Source organism: Apus apus, chromosome 3, assembly GCF_020740795.1.
Source record: "Apus apus isolate bApuApu2 chromosome 3, bApuApu2.pri.cur, whole genome shotgun sequence".
Lineage (NCBI taxonomy): Eukaryota > Metazoa > Chordata > Aves > Apodiformes > Apodidae > Apus > Apus apus.
This window is the reverse complement of record NC_067284.1, coordinates 14,204,053-14,227,816: the sequence shown is the minus strand read 5'-3', so window position 1 is coordinate 14,227,816 and position 23,764 is coordinate 14,204,053. Positions and strand designations below refer to the sequence as shown.

The 23,764-nt window shown below is 38.3% G+C and overlaps 1 protein-coding gene across 2 annotated transcripts in view; it reads right to left on the bottom strand.

Annotated features, from left to right (window-relative positions):
- Positions 1-3,731: 3,731 nt before the first annotated feature.
- The window catches only part of IBTK (inhibitor of Bruton tyrosine kinase), a 57,175-nt gene continuing 37,142 nt past the window's right edge, over positions 3,732-23,764 (bottom strand). The window contains exons 22-29 of one of the 2 annotated variants that reach the window (XM_051613371.1): positions 22,790-22,938; positions 21,898-22,061; positions 19,893-19,985; positions 18,624-18,782; positions 13,498-13,650; positions 7,730-7,798; positions 7,497-7,629; positions 3,732-5,115 (exon numbers count right to left, since the gene is read on the bottom strand). In XM_051613371.1, coding sequence (XP_051469331.1) covers positions 4,990-5,115; positions 7,497-7,629; positions 7,730-7,798; positions 13,498-13,650; positions 18,624-18,782; positions 19,893-19,985; positions 21,898-22,061; positions 22,790-22,938 — 1,046 coding nt within the window. In that variant the 3' untranslated portion in view covers positions 3,732-4,989. The remainder of the gene's footprint in view (positions 5,116-7,496; positions 7,630-7,729; positions 7,799-13,497; positions 13,651-18,623; positions 18,783-19,892; positions 19,986-21,897; positions 22,062-22,789; positions 22,939-23,764) is intronic. The other variant, XM_051613372.1, reaches the window with a different exon arrangement.

Sequence of the window (23,764 nt, the reverse complement as noted above, 5' to 3'; positions counted from 1 at the left end):
AACTATTTCCTTGTAGTCAGGGTTCACTGGCTGACAAACGTACGTGACATATTCCTGCAGAATCACAGGACAGAGAAATGACTAGATGAGGAAGAAAGACTCATCTTCTACTTTAATGGTACTTCAGTCTGAGGACACAAGAGATCTATAAACAGTTTACCACTGTGAGAAGTTGAGTATCCAGCCTCAGGTGTCACATTCCCTGTTATCTTCCTGGAACAAACTTTTAAGGGACAGGGTTGAAAAAAAATACAAGAAATCTTAAAGCATTAAGAACAATTAAAAAAAAAAAGCAAGCTTTTGTTTCAGTTTTCCCTGCTTACTTTCTTATCTGAGAATGTTTCATGAAAATGACAATTTTCTTTATTAGGACAGGAGAGCTCCTGGTTTTCCCCAGCTGTACGTTATTACTTGAAAGCAAATGCAGTGGGCCTGCATTTTAAGTGTGTTCCTACATAAACGCTTTTTGTTTGCTTGCATGCCTGTTTTTTCAGGTATGTGATGTCCTTTATGCAAATGAGAGAAAAGCAAAGTCCACTGCCAGGCTTTTAACAGCTTTATTCCCTTTGTTACATGGAAAGATTTGGAAAGATTTGTTACATGCAAGATTTGGAAGAACAGACCCCCTAAAATTAAAACTATATCTGTCTGCAGAATTGCTTTAAAATACAAAGACTTCATTTAAATTGAGATCAAAGACTAAACTGTGGTTATTTGTTCTGAACCATCACTTAACTCAGACCACGTGGTCTTCCTGGATCACATTTCCCCTCAAAACCCTTAGCTACAGTTGAACAAGTACACTAATCTCCTTGCTCAGGTTCCTGCTCTGTGAGATTACTGATTACTGATGGGATTTTAATGGGATTTTTCCAGTCAAAAGGATCCTCCTAGAACAGCACCCCAATGGAAACTCACCTACACAAAGATTTTGCATCTGACAAATTGATGAATGCTCCCATAAAAAACATCAACCAAAAAGTTCTGCCTCTTGGCTGAGAGATGCAAATTCAGGCACCTTCATGTGTCAAGTGTCTCAGCTCTGCATGGAGCTCACGGAGACCCAGCCAAGGCAGGCACCAGAGCCTAAGGAGAACTCCAATGACTAGTCCTCAGGAGCCCACTCCAAAATCTTCACAGCCCCTTGACTCGATTGCCCAACACTTTGCTGACTATAAAAGGAGCTTTGTGATCTAGCATCTACCCAGAGGCCCAGCTTCATCTTCAGGCTCTGGCAGAAATCCATGCAGATTGCATCAAAACAGGAAACTGTTAGCACTTCAGTCACTCAAATTACAGGGAAAAAAACGTGGCTTAAGCAACACCTTGACAAACTTGGGTAAATTCTTCAAGGCTGACTTACAGAGCAGAGTTCAACTTGTATCCATATAATAGATTAGTTCCTACTAAATCTTACCTGAAGCCCTTGCAAAACTCTGCTCCATTTCTTATTTGAGAGAGCAAAAATGGAGGAAAAGGAGGAAGAAAACAAACCACCACCAAGGGGGAAAAAAAGGAAAAATCTTTGTTGGAGGAACAAAGCTCACCTGAGGACTGCCTTCACCTCCAGGAGATTCTTGTTTCTTCACACAACCCCCTTCCTCCAGACAAGGCCTTTGAGGTTCCTAGTGCTGCAGCGTTAGTGCAAAATGAGTCCATGCAGGTTCCCAAAAGCTGCTACAAAAATGGTCTGATTTTTGGGTGCTTTTGTAGACTGGGTGCAGAAGAGGAGTCACAGGAACAACAAAAATGTGGTTTTTTTCATACACCAAGCTTGGGTGTGGATCCCTGATAGCAACAACTTGAACTATGGTTTCAGAATATCTCTGCTGCACATAAATGCAATTTTGGAAGTTACAAAACCTAGGAAAGACCTACCTGTGGGATTTTTGTTTTTCCAGGAAAAACAATAAGAAGAAATCAAAATATGAATATTTGCTCAGCTGACACATAAAGATCTCTACCCAGATTAACGCTTATACTTCTATCTACCTATACAGTTATTAAGATACACTGACTTCTTTAGCCTTAGGAATTTTGATAGACTAAAACAAAAAAGTAGGATTGAAAAAAAAAAGTTACATCATTTTGAAGGAGGTGGACTGAAAATCCATTAAGAGAAAAATGTAATGTAATGTCCATAGACACATTTCCAAAGATCATTAAAACCAGCAGGCACCAACCAACCTCTGAATGAAGTGAGTCACAAGTCTCCATTGACTACACTAGATGAATACTGCTGTACTATTATGTAGTAAACACACATAAAGAGAATTGCTTAGGCTTGAAAACTTTCCAGAAGACATCTGGTAAAGTAACACTCATGGTGAGCATGGACATACTGGAGAGCCCAGCAAAGGACAACCAAGATAACAGGGGCACTGACATATGGGGAGAGGCTGAGAGGGCTGGGACTGCTCAGCCTGGAGGAGAGAAGGTTCAAGGGGATGTTACAGTGGGCGTAAGTAGATGATGAGGAGCAGGAGAGAATATGAAGAAAATTTCTTTCCAGTGGTGCCCAGTGATAGGATGAGTCAAAGAAGGGCAACCAACTGAAACAGAGGGAATTCTGTTTCAATATAAAAATGCCTTTTTACTGCAAGGATGGGTCAAGCACTAGAACAGGTTGCCCAGAGTGCTTGTGCAGTCTCTGTCCTTGAAGGCACTCCAAACCTGAGCAGACAGGGCCTAAGAAACCTGTTCTGGCTGAGCCTCCCTGAGCAGGAGCAGTTGGACTGCAGTCTCCAGAGGTTGGTTTTAATCTCAATGATGACACAATTTTCATGTCTATACAAAAAAATATACACTGACTTCACATTAATACTGGGAAATCATAGTTTTAGATCTAAATGAAATATGCAACAGAATATAAAGTTTTAACACTTCCACAGAAAGACATTTACATTCGTTGATGCAACTGCCTTGTTCTGGATTTTTAAGATTTTCATGTGGACCATAACTGAGAGATTTAGAAATGTTTGTTTCTGCTTTCACTATAGTTCAAAATCTTTTAAGTATGTTTCAGACATTTTAACCTCAGTTAATTTCCAAGTTTCAAAAAAGCTAAATAAAAACTGAATCTAAGCTTAAACAGCTTTTTGTGACATGCTTTAGCCTTAACTTTGAGCTGTTCTAACATACCAGTTTAAAAAACGTTCTCAATTTCAGAAGAATGCTACACTGATCATCCCTCACTTTGCTTTGTGAATATTAAGTATACCCAGTGATGATGCATAAGCCAACTGCAGCAATGAACCCAGAACTTAAGCACAGTCAAGTTTCTCTGCACTCTAGAAGCATGAATGCTCTTACAATGACAGGTGAATGCCATTCTAAACAGCACATTCTAATCAATTTTGGAAAAAATAATATCAAAATTCAAATTAGCAACTTTACAATGATTTTATGATTCAGAACATATTGTGTTCACACCTGGAAAGGCCCACTGCTTTTACAGCTACTTCTCACAGTACATAAACTTCCTTTTAATTCAGGAGAGATCCAGCGGCCCTGTAGGTCATCCAGTAAAGCACTTGATGCAAGTATTCTCACTAGTATAGTGAATGAAAGACCAGTAGAATTTAAAATACAGTTAAAAGCTACATCTCCCTTTCTCTGAGTAGCTTCTAAATGCCTACAGTTCATTCTTGTTTCATAGTTAAAATAAATACATTCAAATTACTCTACAGTTACCTTAAGTATCTATTATATATAGGCAGCACATGAAGATATACTAAGTTTGTGTAAATCAAGGTTTATTGCCATTTGATTACAATTTTTGTGGGGGATTTTTGGTGTAGTTTGACCAGAAACCATTAGACATTATCTACATCGTTTTTTTTCAAGATTCAACTCTTTTATCACACAGTGATTAGTTCTCTACATTCATCTTCTGTAGCTCTCTCCATTCCAGTTTTCCAGAGTTTGAGTACTGACACTACTGAAAAAACACAAGTTCAAACACACCTATACAAACAGGCAAGCTAGACAGAATATTGTAGATAAGCCTACTTTTTTTTTTTCTTACTTTTTTTTTAATATATACATATGAATTTGTTTAAACCAGGCACAGAGGACTTTGGAACACACAATACTGAAATCCACCTATGATCATCTTTGAAGGTCAGGTGTTTGCAAACTCCACAGTCAAGCATTCATCCCCACAGCTTTAACAATGAATACACAGATCTTTTATTTCCTCAGCACTTCAAGTGAACTGTACCTTAAAACACAGTGGTTCAAAACTGTACCATAGTTATCAGAATAAGACCATAGACGAGCTCATTAAGTGCCACCACATTCTATTTGACTGTGTGCTTTACTTCACAACAGAGCTGACTGCTAAAAAGCCAGTCTCGCAACAGTGACAAAACATCCACAACTGAACTGAGAGCAGGCAATGGCAGGGCACTTGGGTACAGCACAGGGCTTCATCGTGGTGCATGACAGTAAAAAGCACTGGCAGCAACAATCAGAGAGCCAGCACTTACACATCACTTCAGGAAAACTGCATTATCAAACTGCACTTTTACATTAAGCTCAAGCACAAACTTTTTCCAATATTCCCAATTTGCCAGAAAGCTCTGAAGAACACACCCACCCCAAACTGTAAAGATGTCTAATTCTGCACATTCATTTCCACATTGAATCACAAAATAAGCACTCAATTTTCAGCCACCTGTGAATTTAACAAAAAACCCTCACAATTTAAGATTAGCAAATGCATTTCCAATCTAAAGCTTCATGTAACATTACTAATAATATGTCTTGTTAAAGAAATTGTCTCAAGACATACATATATATTGTGGGTAAAGGACACCGTGAACAAATTATTTCCATTCTCTCTAACAAATACCTAGTGATTATGTGCAGTGTTTTAATGCTGATGTTAAAAATTACATGATTCCTGTTCTTCCAGTCCCATTCTACTTGTAACAAGAATTAGAACTTCAGAAGTGCAGATACAACACGGACTGTGAAGAGTATGAATTAGTGCTTGTTCCACATAGGTGCTGCTATAGGTCCCTGAGGAGCCCTTTCAACAGTCACAAATTCGTCAGGGTTGTCAAAAGCTTCATAGTGGATTAATAAATCTTGAATAGCACACTCCTCAATCTGCAAGTCAAAAAAAAACACATATGTCAGTGTCAGGTTTACATTTTACACTGGTAGCATGGTTATGAACTGGCTTTACTGGTCCCAAGTGACTGACTGCTACAGACCTCCCAATCAGGAAGAAATAGCAGATGAGGCCCATTTCAGGCAACCTGAAGAAGCCTCATGTTTGCAGGTCCTGCTCTTCAAGGGTAACTTGAACCACCCTGATATCTGATAGAAAGGCAACACAGCAGGGCACAAGCACTCCAGGAAGTCTGCATTGGCGAAAACCTCCTAATACAGATGACCAAGGAGCTGATGAAGGGAGATGCTCTGCTGAATCTCAAACATATGAACTAAGAAGGACTGGTCAAGGATGAGAAGCTCAAGGGCAGCCTTGGCTACAATGACCATGAGATGGCAGACCTCAAGATCCTGAGAGATGGGAAGAAGAAAACCTGGGACTTCAAAAGAGAAGACTCTAACCTGTTCAGGGGAATCTGATTGGAAAAGATTAATGGGATACAGGCCTGGAAAGAAGAGGTGTCCTGGACAGCTGGTTGACTTTAAGGAACACAACCTCCAAGCTCAAACATGTTCCATAGCAATGAGCAGGAAGTCAAGCAAGAGTGGCAGGAAGCCTGCATGGACGAAAAAAAAGCTCATGACAACTCAAACAAAAAGGAAGATTACAAGAGGTGGAAGCAGAAAAAGGTGATCTAGAAGGAAAACTGCCTTAGCACACAGGAACAGAATTAGTAATGTCAAAGCCATTTGGACTTGAATCTGGCAAGGGACATGAAGGCCAAGAAAGGCTTCTAAAGCAAAAAAAAAGATTACATTCACCCACTGCTGAATGACAAAAGACATAGAAAAGGGTGGGCAACGGCTGCCTTCATCTTGGTCTTTAAAGGTAAGATCTGCCTTCAGCCATCTCAGACTCCTGAGATCAGAGCTGGCCAATATGACTGGAAGCCCACTCTCAAAAATATCTGAAAGGTTGTGGTGATGAGGGTTGGTTCTTGCAAACTGGAAGGAAACAAATGCCATTCCTTCCTTCAAGGAGGGCACGGAGGATCTGAACAACTACTTACCAGTCACTCTTACCTTGCTCTTTAGGGAAGACTTAGAGCTTAAGTACAGATTAGAGCTTAAGGGGACAAGCTTAAGTATAGACAATATAAATGGAGACTAAAAACTGGCTGAACTGGTGATTTCAAGAGGGTTGTGATCAGTGGCACAAAGTCCAGCTGGAGGCCATTCACAAGCACCAATACTGAGACCAAGACTAGGGTGAATTCTGTTTAAATTCTTCATTAATCACCTGTATGATGGGATGAAGTGCATGCTCAGCAAGGATGCAGACAATACAACATTGGAAGGAGTGTCTGATACACCAGATGGTTGTGCTGCAACTCAGAGGGACCCAGACACGCTGGAGAAATGGGCTTAGAGGAACCTCATGAAGTTCAGAGGGAAATACAAAGTCCAGCTCCTGGGAAGAATAATCCCAAGCACCAGTACACACTCAGCTGGAAAGCAGCTTAGCAAAAAAGGATCTGGGGTCCTGATGGACAAGGTGAGTATGTGGCAAAGAAGGGTGACAGCCTCCTGTGCTCTACAAAGGACAGCACTGCTAGCAGATTGAGATAGGTGCTCCTTTCCCTCCACTCAGCACTGGGGAGACACATTTGGAGTTCTGGATCCACTTCTGGACTCCCCAGTACAAGAGAGACATGGACATATCAGAGACAGTCCAACGAAGGGACACAAAGATGATTAAGAACTTAGAGCATTTGACATACGAGGAGATGCTAAGCATGCTGCAGCTCTTTAGCATGGAGAAGATTTAGGAAGATCTTATCAAAATGTGTAAGTATCTGATGGGAGAGAATAAAGGCAGCTGAGCCAGGCTCTCCTCAACAGTGGCCAGTGAAAGGAGAACAGGCAATGGGCACAGACTGAAATACAGAACATTGTATTTAAATATAAAAATCTCTTTTACTGTGAGAGTGGTCAGACACCAGAACAGGTTTCCCAGAGAGGCCATGGAGTCTCCATCCTTGCAGATACTCAAAAGTTGCCTGGATACAGCTTTTAGCAACTTACTCTAACTGACCCCGCTCTGAGCAAGAGTTTGGATTAGCCAATTTCCAGAGGTTCCTTCCAATCTCAACCATTCTCTGATATTGTAAATTAATTAATCATGGACTCAGTAGTCAATATGACTTTAATATAGGCCTACCTTATCAAGCAGCAATATGAAGTTATTATTAAATTATAATTATGTAAATAATACTAAAGTGTACTAATACATAACTAATCCTAAAAACTGATCCCTGAACGGGCATTGGAAACTTCTTGCATTTTTTCACAGCTGCAGTATCTCAGCACTTTACCTGGATCAAAGCCAAAGGTTTTTCTCTGCTCCTAATAAGAGCAGCTTCTTGCTGGCGTTCCTCCTCTACGATAGCTGAGAACATGACAGGTGCTATCACAGGAGAACTAGCTGGTGATGCTGCTAACCAAGGACTGCAAAAAACCCAAATGACATTATGAGGTATCATCAAGAACAAGGTCAGCACAACATGCAGAAAACAAGCTCCAGAATCTAAGCCCCTGTCAAACTTACTTAGGACTTTCCAGCTGTGGAGAATCCAGAACATGGTCTTCCAGACCTGGGCTACTTCTGGTGGTGCACCTGGGAAAAGGTAGGCAAGCAGAGCAAAAGTCACTGACAGAGCATTCTCATACATACTGTGAAGTACAAACCTACTGTAGGCAATTAAAGATGTGAAGGGTTTTCCTAAAACAAAGCATTAGGATGTCATGCTGAATTTGTTTTTTAAGTGTGGTACTGTGACTAGAGGACACATTGATGCTCACTCCTGACTACCAGAATTTAATAGATTTTTCAGCTTGAGCATTAATTCTAGCATTTCTTAACATCCGAGCATTTTAATTAAAATATGCTTTAATAAAAAAATGGGGGTTTTTTATATGTAAAATAGTCAACTGAGTTATGCACTAACAACATTGACTTGTTTGCAATTAATATGAAAAGAATGTCTTCAGAACTAAAAATACCCAAACTGTCCTGTATTCAAATTAAGCATTTCATGTAGAAGAATCAGTGCTACAATAGCAAGTTATTTCCTCAAGTGTAAGCCCAGCAATCATGAATTTTCTGTACACAATCCAGCAAACATCTCCCACATTCATAAGAACAGCATAAAACTAGTGTTAACAGACTTGAAAAAAAAAATCCTGAAATACTAATGGAGTTTCCAAAAGGAAGATATTTTATTCAGTTGCAAAATATTAACCTTTCAACAGAAAGAGCATATACATTTGGTATATTGTAGGCTTTAAGAAACAAGTATACTTGCCAGAAAAATTCAATATCAGTACAAAGAGAGGGGTTTATTCTTGTTATTTAATACCTTTGGCAACTTTTGCAATTTCCAGAACTTAAAAACAGTGTTACAGCCTACTATGAAATGCTACCAGACTTTTAAAAATTACTCTATGGTATTGTAAAAAAACTCTACGGGTGCTGGTATTTCAATAAATCAGTTTCAATTTTCTTTAAGGCTTTGGTAATCCTCTGTAAGTGGCCACAAACCCTTGGAAAAGAGGAAGAATGTATAGAAGGCTAAAAGAGTCCCAGTAACTGCAAAGTTCTCTGCCTGGAATATTTTCTCCAGAACATGATTCCAAGGACAACAAGAACCATGATTCCTACTGCTAAGCAATGAGGGCATGAGCTCAAAAAATCTGAAATGCAACATCCATCATCAAAAATGATGAACCATGCCCAGCTTTTTGTCACAAAACATAATTTTGCCCACTAAACAGCCAACTACTCAAATAACAGAACGAACACAAATTTAGCTGCTCAGAGGGAAAAACAAAACAAAACAAAACCTACAGCAACAGCTGCCAGGGCATGAAACCAAAAGGGTGTGGTACTCTCCAGCCTCGACATTTTCAGATGAAAGCTACTCCAGAGCTTTGAAAGACCTGACACAGCTCCATAGCAAGAGTGGTCAAATTTACTGTACCATTATCCACACCAAGAATCTAAATAGCTGCAGTTCCTTTACTTTAACATTATTAACATATAATGCTTTTTTCCATAGGTGTTGAAAAATAGTTAAAAATGGAAAAAAGGTAGAAAAATCAGTATCATGTAAATTTTTTCCCAGGTTTTATCTTTGGTAAAAATGGGAATTTTTCCACTTAAAGAGGAGAACCCAGGGGCTTTTAATCATGATAAGAAATAGTCTGAAAAATACAGACTGAGTAAATGGTCTACAAAATGGGTGGGAAATGGGCTGAACTGAAGGGCTTCAGTGGCTGTGGACTGGCTGAACAAAGTCTAACTGGAAACCAAGTAGTAGTGGTAACCCTCAGGGACTGATGTTGGATCAATCCTGTTTATCACCTTTGGTGGAATGGAGCGCACTCACTGCAAGGCCACAGATGGATGGGGAGAGGGTGGGGAGGATGCAGCAGCCCACATCCAGGATGCCAGGCTGCCATTCAAAAGGCCCTCAAGAGGCTGCAGAAATGATCAAAATTGAACTCATTAATTTCAAAGGCAAGTGCAAAGTCCTGTATTTTTTTTGGAAGAGAACAGCCTCACCCAGCAGTACAGGCCAGGAACTGACTGGCTAGAAAGCAAATCTGCAGGGAAGAACCTGCAGAGTCCTGGCTGGCAGCAAGTCAAAGATGAATCAGCACGTGCCCTTGCAGCAAAGGCAGCCAACTGCACACTGCACTAGCCATTCAGTCACAGGAAGTGATTCTTCCCCTCTATGCTGCATTTGTTAGTCTACATATAAAGTATCATACCCAGTTTTGGGGTCCTTAATACAAGCAGGGTGGATGCTGTCAGGCTGGAACAAGGAGGGCAAGATTAAGGGCTGGAGCACATGACAGGAAGAACTGTGTTTTGTTAATTGTAAAAGAAGGCAGCAAAGGAGAGATCTCACTGCTGTCTTCAGCTGCCTAACTGGAGGGTAGAGGAAAGATGCAGCAAGAATCTTCTTAACAGGTGCACGGTGAAAGATTAGGAGACAACAGACAAAATGCAAAATAGGAAATCTCCATTAGATATGAGGAAAATTTAAAAAATCCTTTTATGAGGCTGATCATACACTAGAATACGTTGCCCAGAAAGGCTGGCCTATCTTCCTACTTGGAAGCACTCACCTCAACTGAACAGGCCCTAAGCAACGTGATCTGTTTTGACTTACTCTGACCAGGAGACTGAACTAGAGAATCTAAATTATTCTATGATTGCACTAGCAGGGGACTAGAACTCTAGATAAATCAGCTTCCAGTTTTTACTGCACTTAAGATAGATAATAACAGAACAAAAACCAGAAAAGAACCAGAGAAAAAAAAAGGAAGAAGAGGAAATGAAGGCAGTTTTTTGCTTTCTGGTTTAATTTATTAAATATGTTTGTACATGTTCATACAACTTACTAAATTCAGGTGTCATCTCTCAACTTCTCTTTTTCCTCCTGCTTCAGTAATGCTCATCTTCCTGCACATTTGACAGTAACCAACACCTATCCAGCCCATTTGACAGCTACGCTCTTCTTCCCACTCACAACCCAAAAAACTGGTATAAATGAATACAAGTATATTTATTGCTATACTTAACAAACCTGTTTGAAAACAGATAAGGAATTCTTTCCAGAGTAAAACTTGTAAACAAAAAAAAAACCAAAACCCAACCAAAAAGCCCAAACAACAGCAAAAAAATCCCCACCACAACAGAATTTTCCAAAACCTGGAATTAATAGTTTCAGTGTCACAGCACACTCTAGTGATCTATCTAAATATACATTCCAATACCTGTGCCATCTCCTTCAAATTAAATGTGGCTTTAAAACGTAGGAAGCAGTTCAGATATTTTGAAGCTGTTTGTACATACATACATCTGTGTTTCTTGCTAGTAAGGCACTCAGTCCAGATATTAAATCCACTGCAGCAGATATTTCAACATGCTAGTTTAATTCCTCAGCTGGCATAAAAATAACTAAGAGAAATGGAACAGACGGGAAGCTAGCACACACAGAAAAAATGGGAAAAAAAGCCTCAAAAACATAGAAGCTGGAAACCTGGAAGTAAACCTGATTAACTCCGTTGGCTGAACTTGCCACGACTCCTGCACAGCCACCAAGATGTCCCAGTACTTCTTGAGGATTTGTTCATCTGAAGCCAGTTCAGGTCTGGTGCCTCCCTGATCTAATGACTGCTCTCAAAAAAGGAACACAAAGCCTGGTCTCCTGCAGAATCTCTTGGGTTTTGCTGTACCATTTGAGTCATGTACTACTTATTAGCTCATTATTAGCCATGCCAGAACTAGACCATTCCCACGCAAAGCCACAAAGACTTCTTTCCACTAAGACTTTTCACTGCTCCCTGGAGTAACACAGTGAAGACAACTCAGGCTGCCACAAGGTTAAGTCATGTCAGGCCTATGTTTTTAACTTGGAGTACGAGCTACACATGCACAGCTGCACAGCGTAGCTCCCAAGGCTGAGCTCTCCCTGGAAACAATGCAGCCACATCCACACAGCCCAGCTTTTGCGCTGCTCTGCCCCTGGACTGAATCCAGTTCACATCTCCACATTCATGACATGGTTCATCTACCAAATAATTTTGGGTTGCACAAATTGGAAGGTGACAGTATATGGAAGAGTGTTTATGCAACCACCAAAAAAACCTCTTCCAGAGATTTAAAAAAAACTGCCACTTTAATTACTGCACAGTTTATCCAAAGAAAAAAGAAAGCAGGAACAGAAACCATGCAAGTATCTTCAGTGTCCCATCAGTGAGTCTGACACCAACTGATGAGGATTACTTATGCTTTATGCTCATGCAATCTCCTTTTCTTAAAAAGAAAGAGGTAAGGGTGTCAATAATGAATCTTCACAGAAATAGCTCTTGAATGCCAAAGGCAAAAATCAGAGCCTACTGTGACATGAAGTGTACAGTCAGAGTAAAATTACTTCAAACTAAAAAACCTCAACTCCCAGCTTTCAGATGGATGAACTAGTCACCTAGACTCTTTATACATAATAGAGAGAAATAAGTATCTTCAAAACAACCTGAAATAGCTCTGGAAGTGCCATCTTTTCCAACTGATTCTAGTCAATCTAGTCATCTAGGTTCCCAGTAGCTTAATGTATCATTTTCAGACAGCTAACCTATTAAGCTTGAACTCAGCTCAAATAATCCACTTTGAGAACACGTCGACTGGCCATGCTGCACAGACTAGACAGAGCAATGCAGAAGAAAAAGAACTGACTTTATGAAGATCACAGAGCAGCTGTGACAAGGCTAGCAATAGCAGCCTGTGCAAATTCCCTTATCATCAGCCATTGCCATCACCCATGTGATGAAAAGCTTTATTATTCTGCTAGCAACAAAATTAATGATACCTATTTTTTTCTGCAGACTTGTGCTTCATATCCCTACATCTCCACTCATCACAATAACTTCAGCTTTATCCCTGTCCCTGAAGAATGCCCAGCCATCACACACATTCTCCAAATCCCTCCCACCTCTCTTCTCTAACGCCATCCCACTGTTCCTGAATTTCTGCCCCCATTTAGCTCTTTATCTTCCAATAGGATGCATACTACTTCTGTCCCAGGGAAACACTGACTTGACCAAAGAGCAATATTGCCTAACAACTAGGCATATCATTAACATGCACCTTTGAACAAGTTACTTCTGTCCATAGAACTGTAGTCCTCCAGCAATTGTAACGCACAAACATAACAAATGCATCAGTATTTCAGTAAGACATCGTAATCCATGAAAAATGGCACCTAAACAATTAAGTCAGCTTATAAGAAAACTCAGATCAGGAAATTCCAGAATTTTAATAAACTCATCCACTCAATGGTTACACAGAAAAACTCCTAGGCAAGCTCTGTTTCATTCATGCCATATCTGAATGCTAAAGGATATCCAATTTCTACAAAAACTAGAAAATATAGGTTTATCATTTTTATACATACATGCACACACAAGTGTACCCAGACACACGTATTTTTTTGGGGAGCCTGAAGTGTTTGCATATAAATGTGTGTGTATATATATACAGGCATACACACATCCATACATATGGACACAAACACTTCAAATCTCAAACAAAATATTAGCAGTGGCATTAAGTTACTTTAGTCTTTAAGTTTCCTATCCATAAGAGAGTTCCATTCATAAAATCTTATTAACAGAATCATTAAAAGAATGCTTACAGGATTATTTTGTTTTAAATGCAAATTTATTCCTTTCTTACTTCAGCAGAATTTAGACAGGTTATTGTGGTGCTTGTATCATGGTTGATCAAGTAGGAAAATGCTGCTTTCTCACCTTATGGTGTTTTGGACTGATGAATCCTCAGTTCCTTTATATCCACCTCTTTTGATGCCAGTACCAGGTGAATTATTCGCACTCATGCATTTTTCTTCTTCCATTACAAGATCACGGAATGACTTTGGCAAAACAGAATGTAATGAAGATGACCTAAACACAAAAAAACCAAAAAAAAATCTAAAAATAAAACAAAACCCAACTATACTTGCACTTTCCAAGACTCCATATTGTTCCATAATTCAGATAGCAGAGAACTTCTCAGTTACTAAAAAAAAAAAAAAGGCACGATGAGCTTTTGCATCTCACCATTATGCCTACTAGACCCAATTCACTAAAATAGGTCACTTTGGGTCAAACAGGTGAACATCAGATAAAAAACAACTGTAAGAACAGAATAAGCCAGTAGTATGGAAATTTTATTAGGAAAAAAACCCAACAAAACAACACAAAAGACAAAAAACACCCCTCTGTTTCCTTGCTAACCCAACCTTTAAAAAGCAATTTTATTTTCACAGACCTCATATCTTAGATAAGCTCTACCTTTTCTAACAGGATTATTCCTTGAAAAGTATTCTCATAAATCACATCATCTTCTAGTACTTTCGTTCTAATGCTGTTAGTTTACCACTATGAAAGACAAGTACAGCTGATCTTCTTTCCCCAACATATTCAATAAGTTACTTGTACCTGAGAGAGGCTCTATAAATCATTTAATCCACAGTGAAATTCACAAAACTAATATACTTAAGTTTTCTTTTACTTGCCCAAATATAATGTGCACTGTTACTAAACATGAGCCTGTGCATTACCTTTCAATAATATGCCAGCATGAAAAGGAAAAATTTAGTATCATAGTTGTTCCCAACACTTCCCTATCCAAAAGCCTTTTTATTTACAGAATTGAAGGCACTTGCCATTAGTCCTTCCCTTAGCCATGAAGACTTTGGAATTAATTCTTCATACATCTGCCTGCATTTAACTTTACTAAGCATAGCAGTTCCACTCATTGTCAAACACATGAATATATATTGGAAGAACAGCTCTGCTCATTATCTACTTGAAGAAATAAGAGATCAATTATAAAAACTAATGAAGTAAAAAAAAAGCTTTCTATACAATGCTAATTATTTGTGCATCTACCATAAGAAAGGAAGTATCTGGAGGCAAAGACTTTTAAACTACATCTATGTGGCATACAATTTAAGATGACAAACATGTGGGAATTAAGACATTGTAACACTGTATCTGAAATATTACAACAAAAGCATCTGAAAGTTATGTATGATGTCTGAACCCCATGCTAAACCATGCAGGCTAAAGTTTGGGTGAGTTTTTCTGGGTTTTTTTTCCTTTTTTTTTTTTTTTTTTTAACATTGCATGAGCAGTACAGAAGGCATAAACCTCCAGATGCAGGGGTTCAGAGACATTTTGTACATCCTCTGTTTCTACCACCAGCTGGCACACAAGAGTCCGGGCAAGTGTTTGACCAGAACTTCCCTATACCTATCATGCAAAGCAGACATATGGTTCCCTTGGGATCTCCTGTCACAGAAACTTCTGCTACTAACAAATTAAATAGCCTACCCATTTTCATGAAAATTCTGTACTGCAATCAGATCTACTGGTAAAACACCATCAAAAAACTCAAATCTGCCTCCACCCACCCCATTCCACCATCCCCCATACCTCCCCCAAAAAAACAAAACCAAAAAACCCAACCCAGTGTCATTCTCAGCTTGTGAACCCATCCAAAACAACTATCAGTGGCTTAAAATCCTTTGGCTTACACTGGTACAAATATTCCTAACAGTAGAGACTCTAAATTTCAGCTTCTCCTGCCTGATAGACTGTCATTTTTATATAATTCGTAGCAGTAGAAAAATATAATTTATACATGTTTTTTGAAAAGTGGAATATGACTAAGTTTCTCTAAGCTGTAACTGCAAAATATCAAAGCACTGAAGGTCCAAAATAGCTCTTCATGTTTCAGTATAAACTGCAATACTGACAAACTGATGATCTGCACATTAAAACACACAATTGCTAATTCTCAAGAGGGACTTCAAATTTATTTATGTCTCCTTACACTTGAAAAGTCATAGGCTTTCCTGAGCTTAAAAAAACCCAACAAAACAAATAAACAGCTCCCATCTCCCTCTACCAAAATAGGTCTAGAGAACTAATAGAGTTAACATCTAGTTTCTTGCATTACTAGTGCATTTTCTCCCCCTTCTAATTTCCCCTTTTCTTCAAAGGAGGAAAGACAGGTTCGATCCCCCCAGAACTATGAAACTGGAGGGTTTTTTTGATGGAAAAGGCAGGACATTATGTATGATAGACAATTTAGTCAACCAAAAAAGATCCAGAAGGTCCCACTCTTCTGGCAAGGGTGCTCACTGTACATCCAAGATGAGTCTTATTTCATTGGAAAACAAGTTCTGTAACTTTGAATATATTGCATGCCTGGAAAGCTCAGTCTGCTGCCAAATGTACTCTGATAGCTCACTATGAATTTACAGAATACAGCTTCACAAATGTAATATTAGTAGATGAGTTACACTTACCATTCTACATTACATAGAAAAATACTTTGAACAACTAGCAGGGGCAATTAAAAAATTTATTGCTTGCTTAGAGCAGCTTCAAGTGTATTCAACAAATGTCATTTTCCAGCAGCCAGGCATAATTTTAAATATTGATATACCTCCTGCTGGTTCTTTGCTTGGACTCATGAAACTGGCATTTTCCAGGTCAGCAGCCAGAGGAACACTGTAGAGGAACATACAGAATCACGCATGGTGACCAGACTAGCATTAAACTGGATTCCATCCTCCTGAAGTATACCTTGGCCTTTTCACTTGAGATAGTTTGTGTAACACAGCTATTTTCAAAAAAACATTTAATCAGAATCTTTAGAGCACAATGTATTTCCTGGAGACAGTTATATAACCATATTAAAAAATCAGTCTGTATTTGCTCATTGGGAGTTGGTATCTCAAAATTAAGTAACATCCAGTAGGTCAAAAATTCTCTGCTAGAGAGTAGATAAATAGCATGAAAAGTCAAACTATTCAGATGTCAGATGAAGAAAGTTATGCCCTATATTTTTATATGCCTTTTATCGGAGCTTCTCTTCATACCTCCTGTATTAAGAAGCAAATAATTTAATTAGAGGCATCTGGCTCATGTGCTTAAGCCAATCAATACAAATACTTCTAAAGAGTCATTTATCTTATACTGAAAAATAGGACTTCAGGAACAAACAAAAAAAAATCCTTTTGAACAAGCACAGAGAACAGGATAAACTACAAAATGTCCTCCAAAACCTATTTCAGGCTTTGTTGTATATAATAGTTGTATATGAAGCAGAGAAGGAAAAGAACATGCTGGAGAAAGACAGACGTCCTACACAAACATCTAGGAGTTTCCTTTCCTTGATACCCAAAGTTTGTCAGAGACATTTATATAAAACTGCATCTAGAAAATGGCTAGTAAAACAAATAAGGAAATCAGCTGATGGTATTTAAGACGACTGGTTGAAAACATCCATGAAATGCTTACACCAGTGATCACTAACATCAGCCAAAGCCACTGCATGGCAGGCCTGGGGAAGTTCCTTTGAAGACACCAGAAAAGACCCACTTGTGGACCATTGATCATAGAAAGGCTCTGGACTTTTGCTGAGTGCTTGAGGAACAGGACTGACCCTGTGTAGGCTCTGGTCCACCTCATTACCAGCACCCCTCACCAGTTGCAGCTGTCCTCCTTCATCAGCATGTCCATCACCCATCAGGGAGTGCACAGGAGCATGGATTCCCTGGTGCTGCCATCCTCAGTCACAGATTGGGAGGAAGGTGGTGGGTTTGTACACATAAGTTAGTGCTTGAGTGAGCTTGTGTGACTTGTGTATGCAAGACTGTACATTGGGATTGCAGACATCAGGTTATGTAGCGTTCATGCATAATTACAACATCAGTAGCAAGATTAAAACCAGTTAATGGAATATTTTTTGTAATGTAATGTAATAAAGGATAGCATAACTCAGTATTTTCTGTTAGCCACCATCTGATTAACTGTCAGTCTCTCCCAGCAAATTTTAAGCCTCCAAGCTATAATTGCCCTGTGACACCTCCATTGGCTAAGCCAAATAACTAACCTGCTTCTTGACCTGCAGTATCACCTGTGTAAAGCAAATAGCATGTTCTTTGGAGCAGCTGAGAGAATCAGTGTTGAGGAGTCTGACATTCAGCCACTGATAAGAATTCAGAAGATGAATCTTGCAAACCCTGTTTCTCCAATGAAGGTTCAGAGCTCAGACAGAGTCTGAATCTTTAGATGCAAAGCAACTCATTCTGCTTCCTCTTTAAGACAAAACTGTGGGCCTTACTCTGTGGTATATCAAATTAAATTTTGGAGGTGGGGGGAATAAATGAGACCCTAATTTTTTGTATTAGGTGTACATCATTGAAAACAAATTGAGAAGGCAGATATTTAAGTTCTGCTTGTACAAATCAAGACAAAATAATTCAACCCTTCCTTAAGATTCACTTGAAATACAGTGTTCTGGATACTGTTTAAAACCAGGTCATCCTAGGCAGCTTATTTTTTAAGTAACTACTGTAGTAACATACCTCTCTAGCTTGCAAGCTGGGCACTAGAAATACATTGCATGTAATTTTTTTTGTTGTTGTTATAATCAAACCATGATAAAGATGCCTGTTATTACTACAGTCTTAAGATAACAAGGTTAACATTTATTATGTTTTTTGACAAAAAAAACAGCATCCATGATGGCTTTCAATAACCTCCTTCTGACTAAGTTTCAGAGCTTGTGCTCAACCTTCTTCTACACTTTGACACCATCTGTAAATAACACATCACACACAGGCAGGAACCAGATGCGATGCATTCTTCTGAATCACTATAGCAAAATTATGAAGAACTATTTCCGTGCCCCTTTGAATTTCTAAATTACTATCAAATGCATAGATACAAATAGTCTAATGCTACTCTTTTTAATGTACATAACCTAGGGTATTTTTATTTAAATAACTGCTTCTAAGAGATTATTCAATGTAAAAACACTTCCAAGAAAAATAAGTGATATTTGATTTATAACATACCATGCATTGCCTAGTTTTGCAACTTTTGTAGGTGGGGGTGGTGTGGTTACTAGGGCAGTAGGCTCCGTGCTGCTAGTTACTGATCCATTATCTTTTGCTGCCAATGCAATCATTTTCCTTTGCTTCTGAGAAAGCTTGATTCCATGAGACACCATTCTGCTGTGAAGTGATATTGCAAAGACAGAAGATGTAAGATCATTGTCCTTTGAGATGACTCACCTTAATCTTGCAAATTAAACTGAGAAATATTTTTTTCTTAGACCAGAATACTTTGTCCAGAGTGCCGAAAGGAGTGTACAGGTAGGGGGGAGCAGGTGGATGGCTGGGGAGCAGAAGGAGAATCAATGAGTACCAAGAGGGACAGAAAGCAAAGCACCATAAAACCTATTTCACAGAGATGTTTTCATCATGCAGAGTAGGAACCAAGTCTCCAAAAGAGATGGACTAACACCAGATGAAGACTATTTCCTCTTTTTGTTACATTTTAGAGACTTAGCTCCCTTAATAAAAAAAATATTAAAACATAAAAAACACAAATAAGAAATGTATAATAGAGCCATTTTTTAAAATTTGCAATAATTTGTTTTCCAAATTATTTGACATCTTCAGTCATGGCTGGTTTGTTCACACTTCTGAATTTACCTAGCCAGGAACCCTTTCCTTACTATGCTCCAGGACTACTGTCCTAGCTGTTCTTTACAAGAATGGTACACTTCAAAGGTCATGAAGTCATGTCCAATTCTCTTCCTTATGTCACCACTTAAGATACACTAGGTTTAACCCACTGCCTCCTGACAACGTATATTCATCTCCCTGTGCCTTTGGAATGTTTCTGTGAGCAACAACCACTCTTGCTTCAGTCTGAGGAAGAACTGTCAGTATCAACATGTGTCTGCTGGGGAAGGTCAGAGGATGCAAGACAAGAAACAAGCTTCAGGATTAATGACAGTACTGATCCCACAAGAAATTTCCAAAGTGCTAGGGACAAGAATTAATTATTTTTTATTTAAAATACTAGGTCTTTTTTCCACATTTGAACAGCTAAGGCCTGCTTCTACAGCAGATGACCAAATGAGACTTCAGGAAGAGAGAGGGATAAATCTTGTACACTCACAGAAAAACATCAGAATGAACTGCAGTAAACAAAGCCATTCAAAAACAAATAGGACAACTTCTCTTCTGCTTGTTTTAAGCTCTGAACCACTAAGTAAATTTGTAACAGCCTCGTCTATCACGTTTTTCTTTTATAGATTTTGGTTTTTTACCAACCCTGAATTTGCCTTTGGCATGGTTCCACATTTCAGCATACTTTCTTCAATTTCCATGATGGTTCTTAGATCCATAGCAGGAGGGCTGGCAGGGCTAAATGAAAAATAAGAAGTTACCTTACAAGGCACTCATTTTTACTTACATTCTACAGTTCCAGCCTTCACTGAAATCCTCTCAATCATAGATAAAATTGGTAACTGGATGTATAATTTATGTGTGTTTCTTCAATTATGGCAAACCTCAAATAGAATGTTTCTGACAAAACTTTTATAAATACATACATATTTAAAAGCACACTATAAAAATACTTTCAAGGCTCATTATACTGTGAAACACAAAGATGTAAACTATGATTACTTTAAAAAAAAAAAATTAGATACCTAAATCCAGGATACTTATTTAGTAGTCAGCTGCCTATGTTAAGTATTAGAGAGGTATTTCTCACAGGTCTTTCATGAAGGTTGAATTAGATCTTTCTTTGAAGAACAAGGTTAAAATTATTTCCCATGGCAAACAGAATACTCTATGCGAAGTCAGAGCTCTGTACAAGCACCAGGACCATTCTCAAGCTTTAGGAACGACAGAGTCACAGAGCAGTTTGGGTTCGAAGGGACCTCTGAAGATCACCTAGTCCAACTCACCCACTAGAGCAGGATAATCAGTTTCTTTTTCATTCATTTCCTCATTTTAAACTTTCACCAAAAATGAACATAAATAAAATCCAGACATTTCCAAGCTTTACATAAATCTATAAATTAAAACCTGTGTATGTAAAGGCATTTGTAAACTAAGCTGTGTTGCAACTAGATTCAAGGACAAGCTTTGGAAAAAAAAAAAAAGTACAGGCAGCACTCCCTACATAAATCAAACTACCACACACTAACTAGTGAATTACCCACTGGGAGGTCCCACCAAACCCTGTCATCACTGCTCCTCCACAGTAGTTCAGCCAAATAACTACAGTATTAATCCTTTAAACAATCTACACAATAGTTCAGCCTGCTTTTTCTTGATATCATACAAGCAATACCAGAAAAAGTGAAGAAAGGATACAAGAGAAACCCATAAAGGCACAATGACAGTACTGCAAAGTCCTACGGTTTCATTTGTTCCCTTTCCATGCAATCCTCTAAAAAAACATTTGAAAATAATTCTAAGATAGGAGATGAAGGTGAAGCTTCTTCCAGCCAGTCTGAAGACCAAAGAGGTGGTTGTGGGATGTTACCCTCTCTGCATAGACTTGCACAAATACACAGTAAGGCAAAGCACTGATTACTAATGGATCCTGTTCACCAAATGATACACCTCAGAGCTGCAATTTCTACAGCTGTCTCAGCTGTATTAACAAAGCCCATCAGCTACAAATCAACAAAGCCTGAGAAAACTGGGAAGTCATCACTCTATGATTCCCTAAATCCTTAAACTCTTCTCTATGCAACCTTGATTGACAACCACCAGAGACAGGACAACAGGCAAGACAGAGCTTCAGTTTGAATCTATGATTGTATGATTTATCACAATACTGCTACATTTTCACATACAGATACTGCTACAGATAAAAAACAGTCATTTTCATTTTATTATTGTATCAGTTAAGCCTATGGTGTTGTTTTTCACAGACAATTTAAGTCCAAAGGCATGCTTTAAAAATGTCAAAGTACAATGGTGCTTCTAAAGGCTTCAAGAATGATCTGATTCTACAAAAAAATGTCAAGTATTTCACAAAGTGTTAACGAAGTAGGCCTTCTAAAAAGACATTAGATGTCCAGACCAGTAGCACTTTAAAAAAAAAAAAGGAAAAAATGTATCTAGCAATTGCTTTTCTCAAAGAATAATTTAAAAGTGAACCAGTTTTATTATACTACCAAAATCTGTAATTTGCATGTCAAATAACGTATGATCATTTTGAGGAGCAGATAGCTTTTTGGTTTGAAGAGAATATTATTAGTATTCACTACCAAGTGTAGAACAGTGACTGTAAGTTAGGTAGGCATCATAACTCCACCTGAAGCTGCTTGTTACCCAACTGGGAGAGGTTGCAGAGTTGCTTTTGGCACCAGGAATGGACTGTGGAAAAGACTGTGTCAATGCTGCTGATCCCTTGTATGACTTCACCGCCTTGTTAGGTTGAGAAGGTTTCAAACCTTGACTGGATGCTTTGTCCTTCATCTAACAGAGGCAGAAAAATGTTGAATAAATATTCTCACATGTTTTCATTAAAAAAAAAAAAGTGATGCTACAAACAACTTGAATGACATCTATGGGAAAAGATTTTAAAGGATACCTCAAAAATAGCAATAACATAGTGAAACTCTGATTAATCTGCTATCTGTACCTTTTTTATTTTTCTTCTGCTTCGTATTTCACCCTGAATAATTTGAGTCCAAATGTGCAACTTGATTCACTTGGAGATGTTCACTTCTAAAGCTTTAACAATACAGGGACAGTTCTCTCAAACTTCTCTCTCTTTGCCAGTTTACCCTCAGTGATCCTGGACCATGCTTCTGTCTAACTACAGTAGTCAAAGAACATCAGGATTTTTCCTGGAATTTTTGGCTTCTGTTTCTGTTTTTTTGAATTCTGAATTTCAGATTTGCTGTGCACTTTAAATGAAGTACATAAAGACTTTACATAATTACTCTTTCAGTTTGAAGCTTTCTGAACAGTACAGCATATAAAAATTCTTATTACAGTACCACATTAATATAGTACTCTTACAAGATTTCATAAGAAATACTCTTTTTTTATTTACTTTATCAGACAAACAGTAACTAGGTAAAGTTGCCTACTCCCTCGTGAGACAACAGTTTTTTAGAAATACTCTGAAGTACAGACTCTGCTTTTTATGGACTAGATAAATAAAAAGAAATAAATTGCTATGAGGAAAGAAATCCAACCTCAGTCCTCTCTGAATGAAATCCTTTTGTGAAGTCAGGGGACTGCAAGTCTCTGGGGCTACCGACACCTGCGTAACTACCTTCAGAGTCAGATGTCAAGAGTTCTGGAAGTGATTCCACAGAGTTATTTTTATCCAGTTTTACTGATCCTGAAAAATACATAAAGAAAGTAGAACTATCAAATCATTAGAGCTAGACTAAACAATGCTTTAAAAACCCAAAAGTTACTTGCTCCATATGCTGAATACAAAATAACCAGAAGTTTACCTAGTCTAGTAGACTACTAGACTGTAATAATTATAAACAATTTATGACTATCTTAGTTATTTTTTCAAATTAAGATTACTCCCAGGTTTTTTTCACTGTCTCACAATATGCAGTTTTAGGAAGTAATACTGACACTTTTCTCTTGAAAATTAAGGCTTATACAACCTTTTCAATAAACAGTGACTAATTTATTTTTCATATTAAAAACAAACAAGAAAACCCACATTAGCAGGAATCTTCCAGTCATTAAAACCACATGGAAAGTGTCCATTAATTTTATTTTATAAAACAGATGCTTTTACAGAATTTGAACTTTGAGCATAAGCTTAATATGACATCCTTTCAAACAAAACTTAATCTTAAGAATTCACTATACAAATTCAACTATGGTGTTCACTAGATAACTGTGCTGGCTTTAGCTGGGATACAGTTAATTTTCTTCATGGTAGCTAGCAGGGGGCTATGTTTTGGATTTGTGCTGAAAACAGTGTTGAAAATGCAGTGACATTTTCCTTATTGTTGAGCAGGGCTTACACAGAGTCAAGGCCTTTTCTACTTCTCAAACCACCCCACCAGCAAGTGAGCTGGTGGTGCACAAAAAGTTTAACTACAATAAGAAGAAATACATTTTGCAAGATTTCCTTATTGAAGTATAGAAACCACAATGCATTGCATGTTAAACTTTATGTTCTATTTTTATACCTGAAA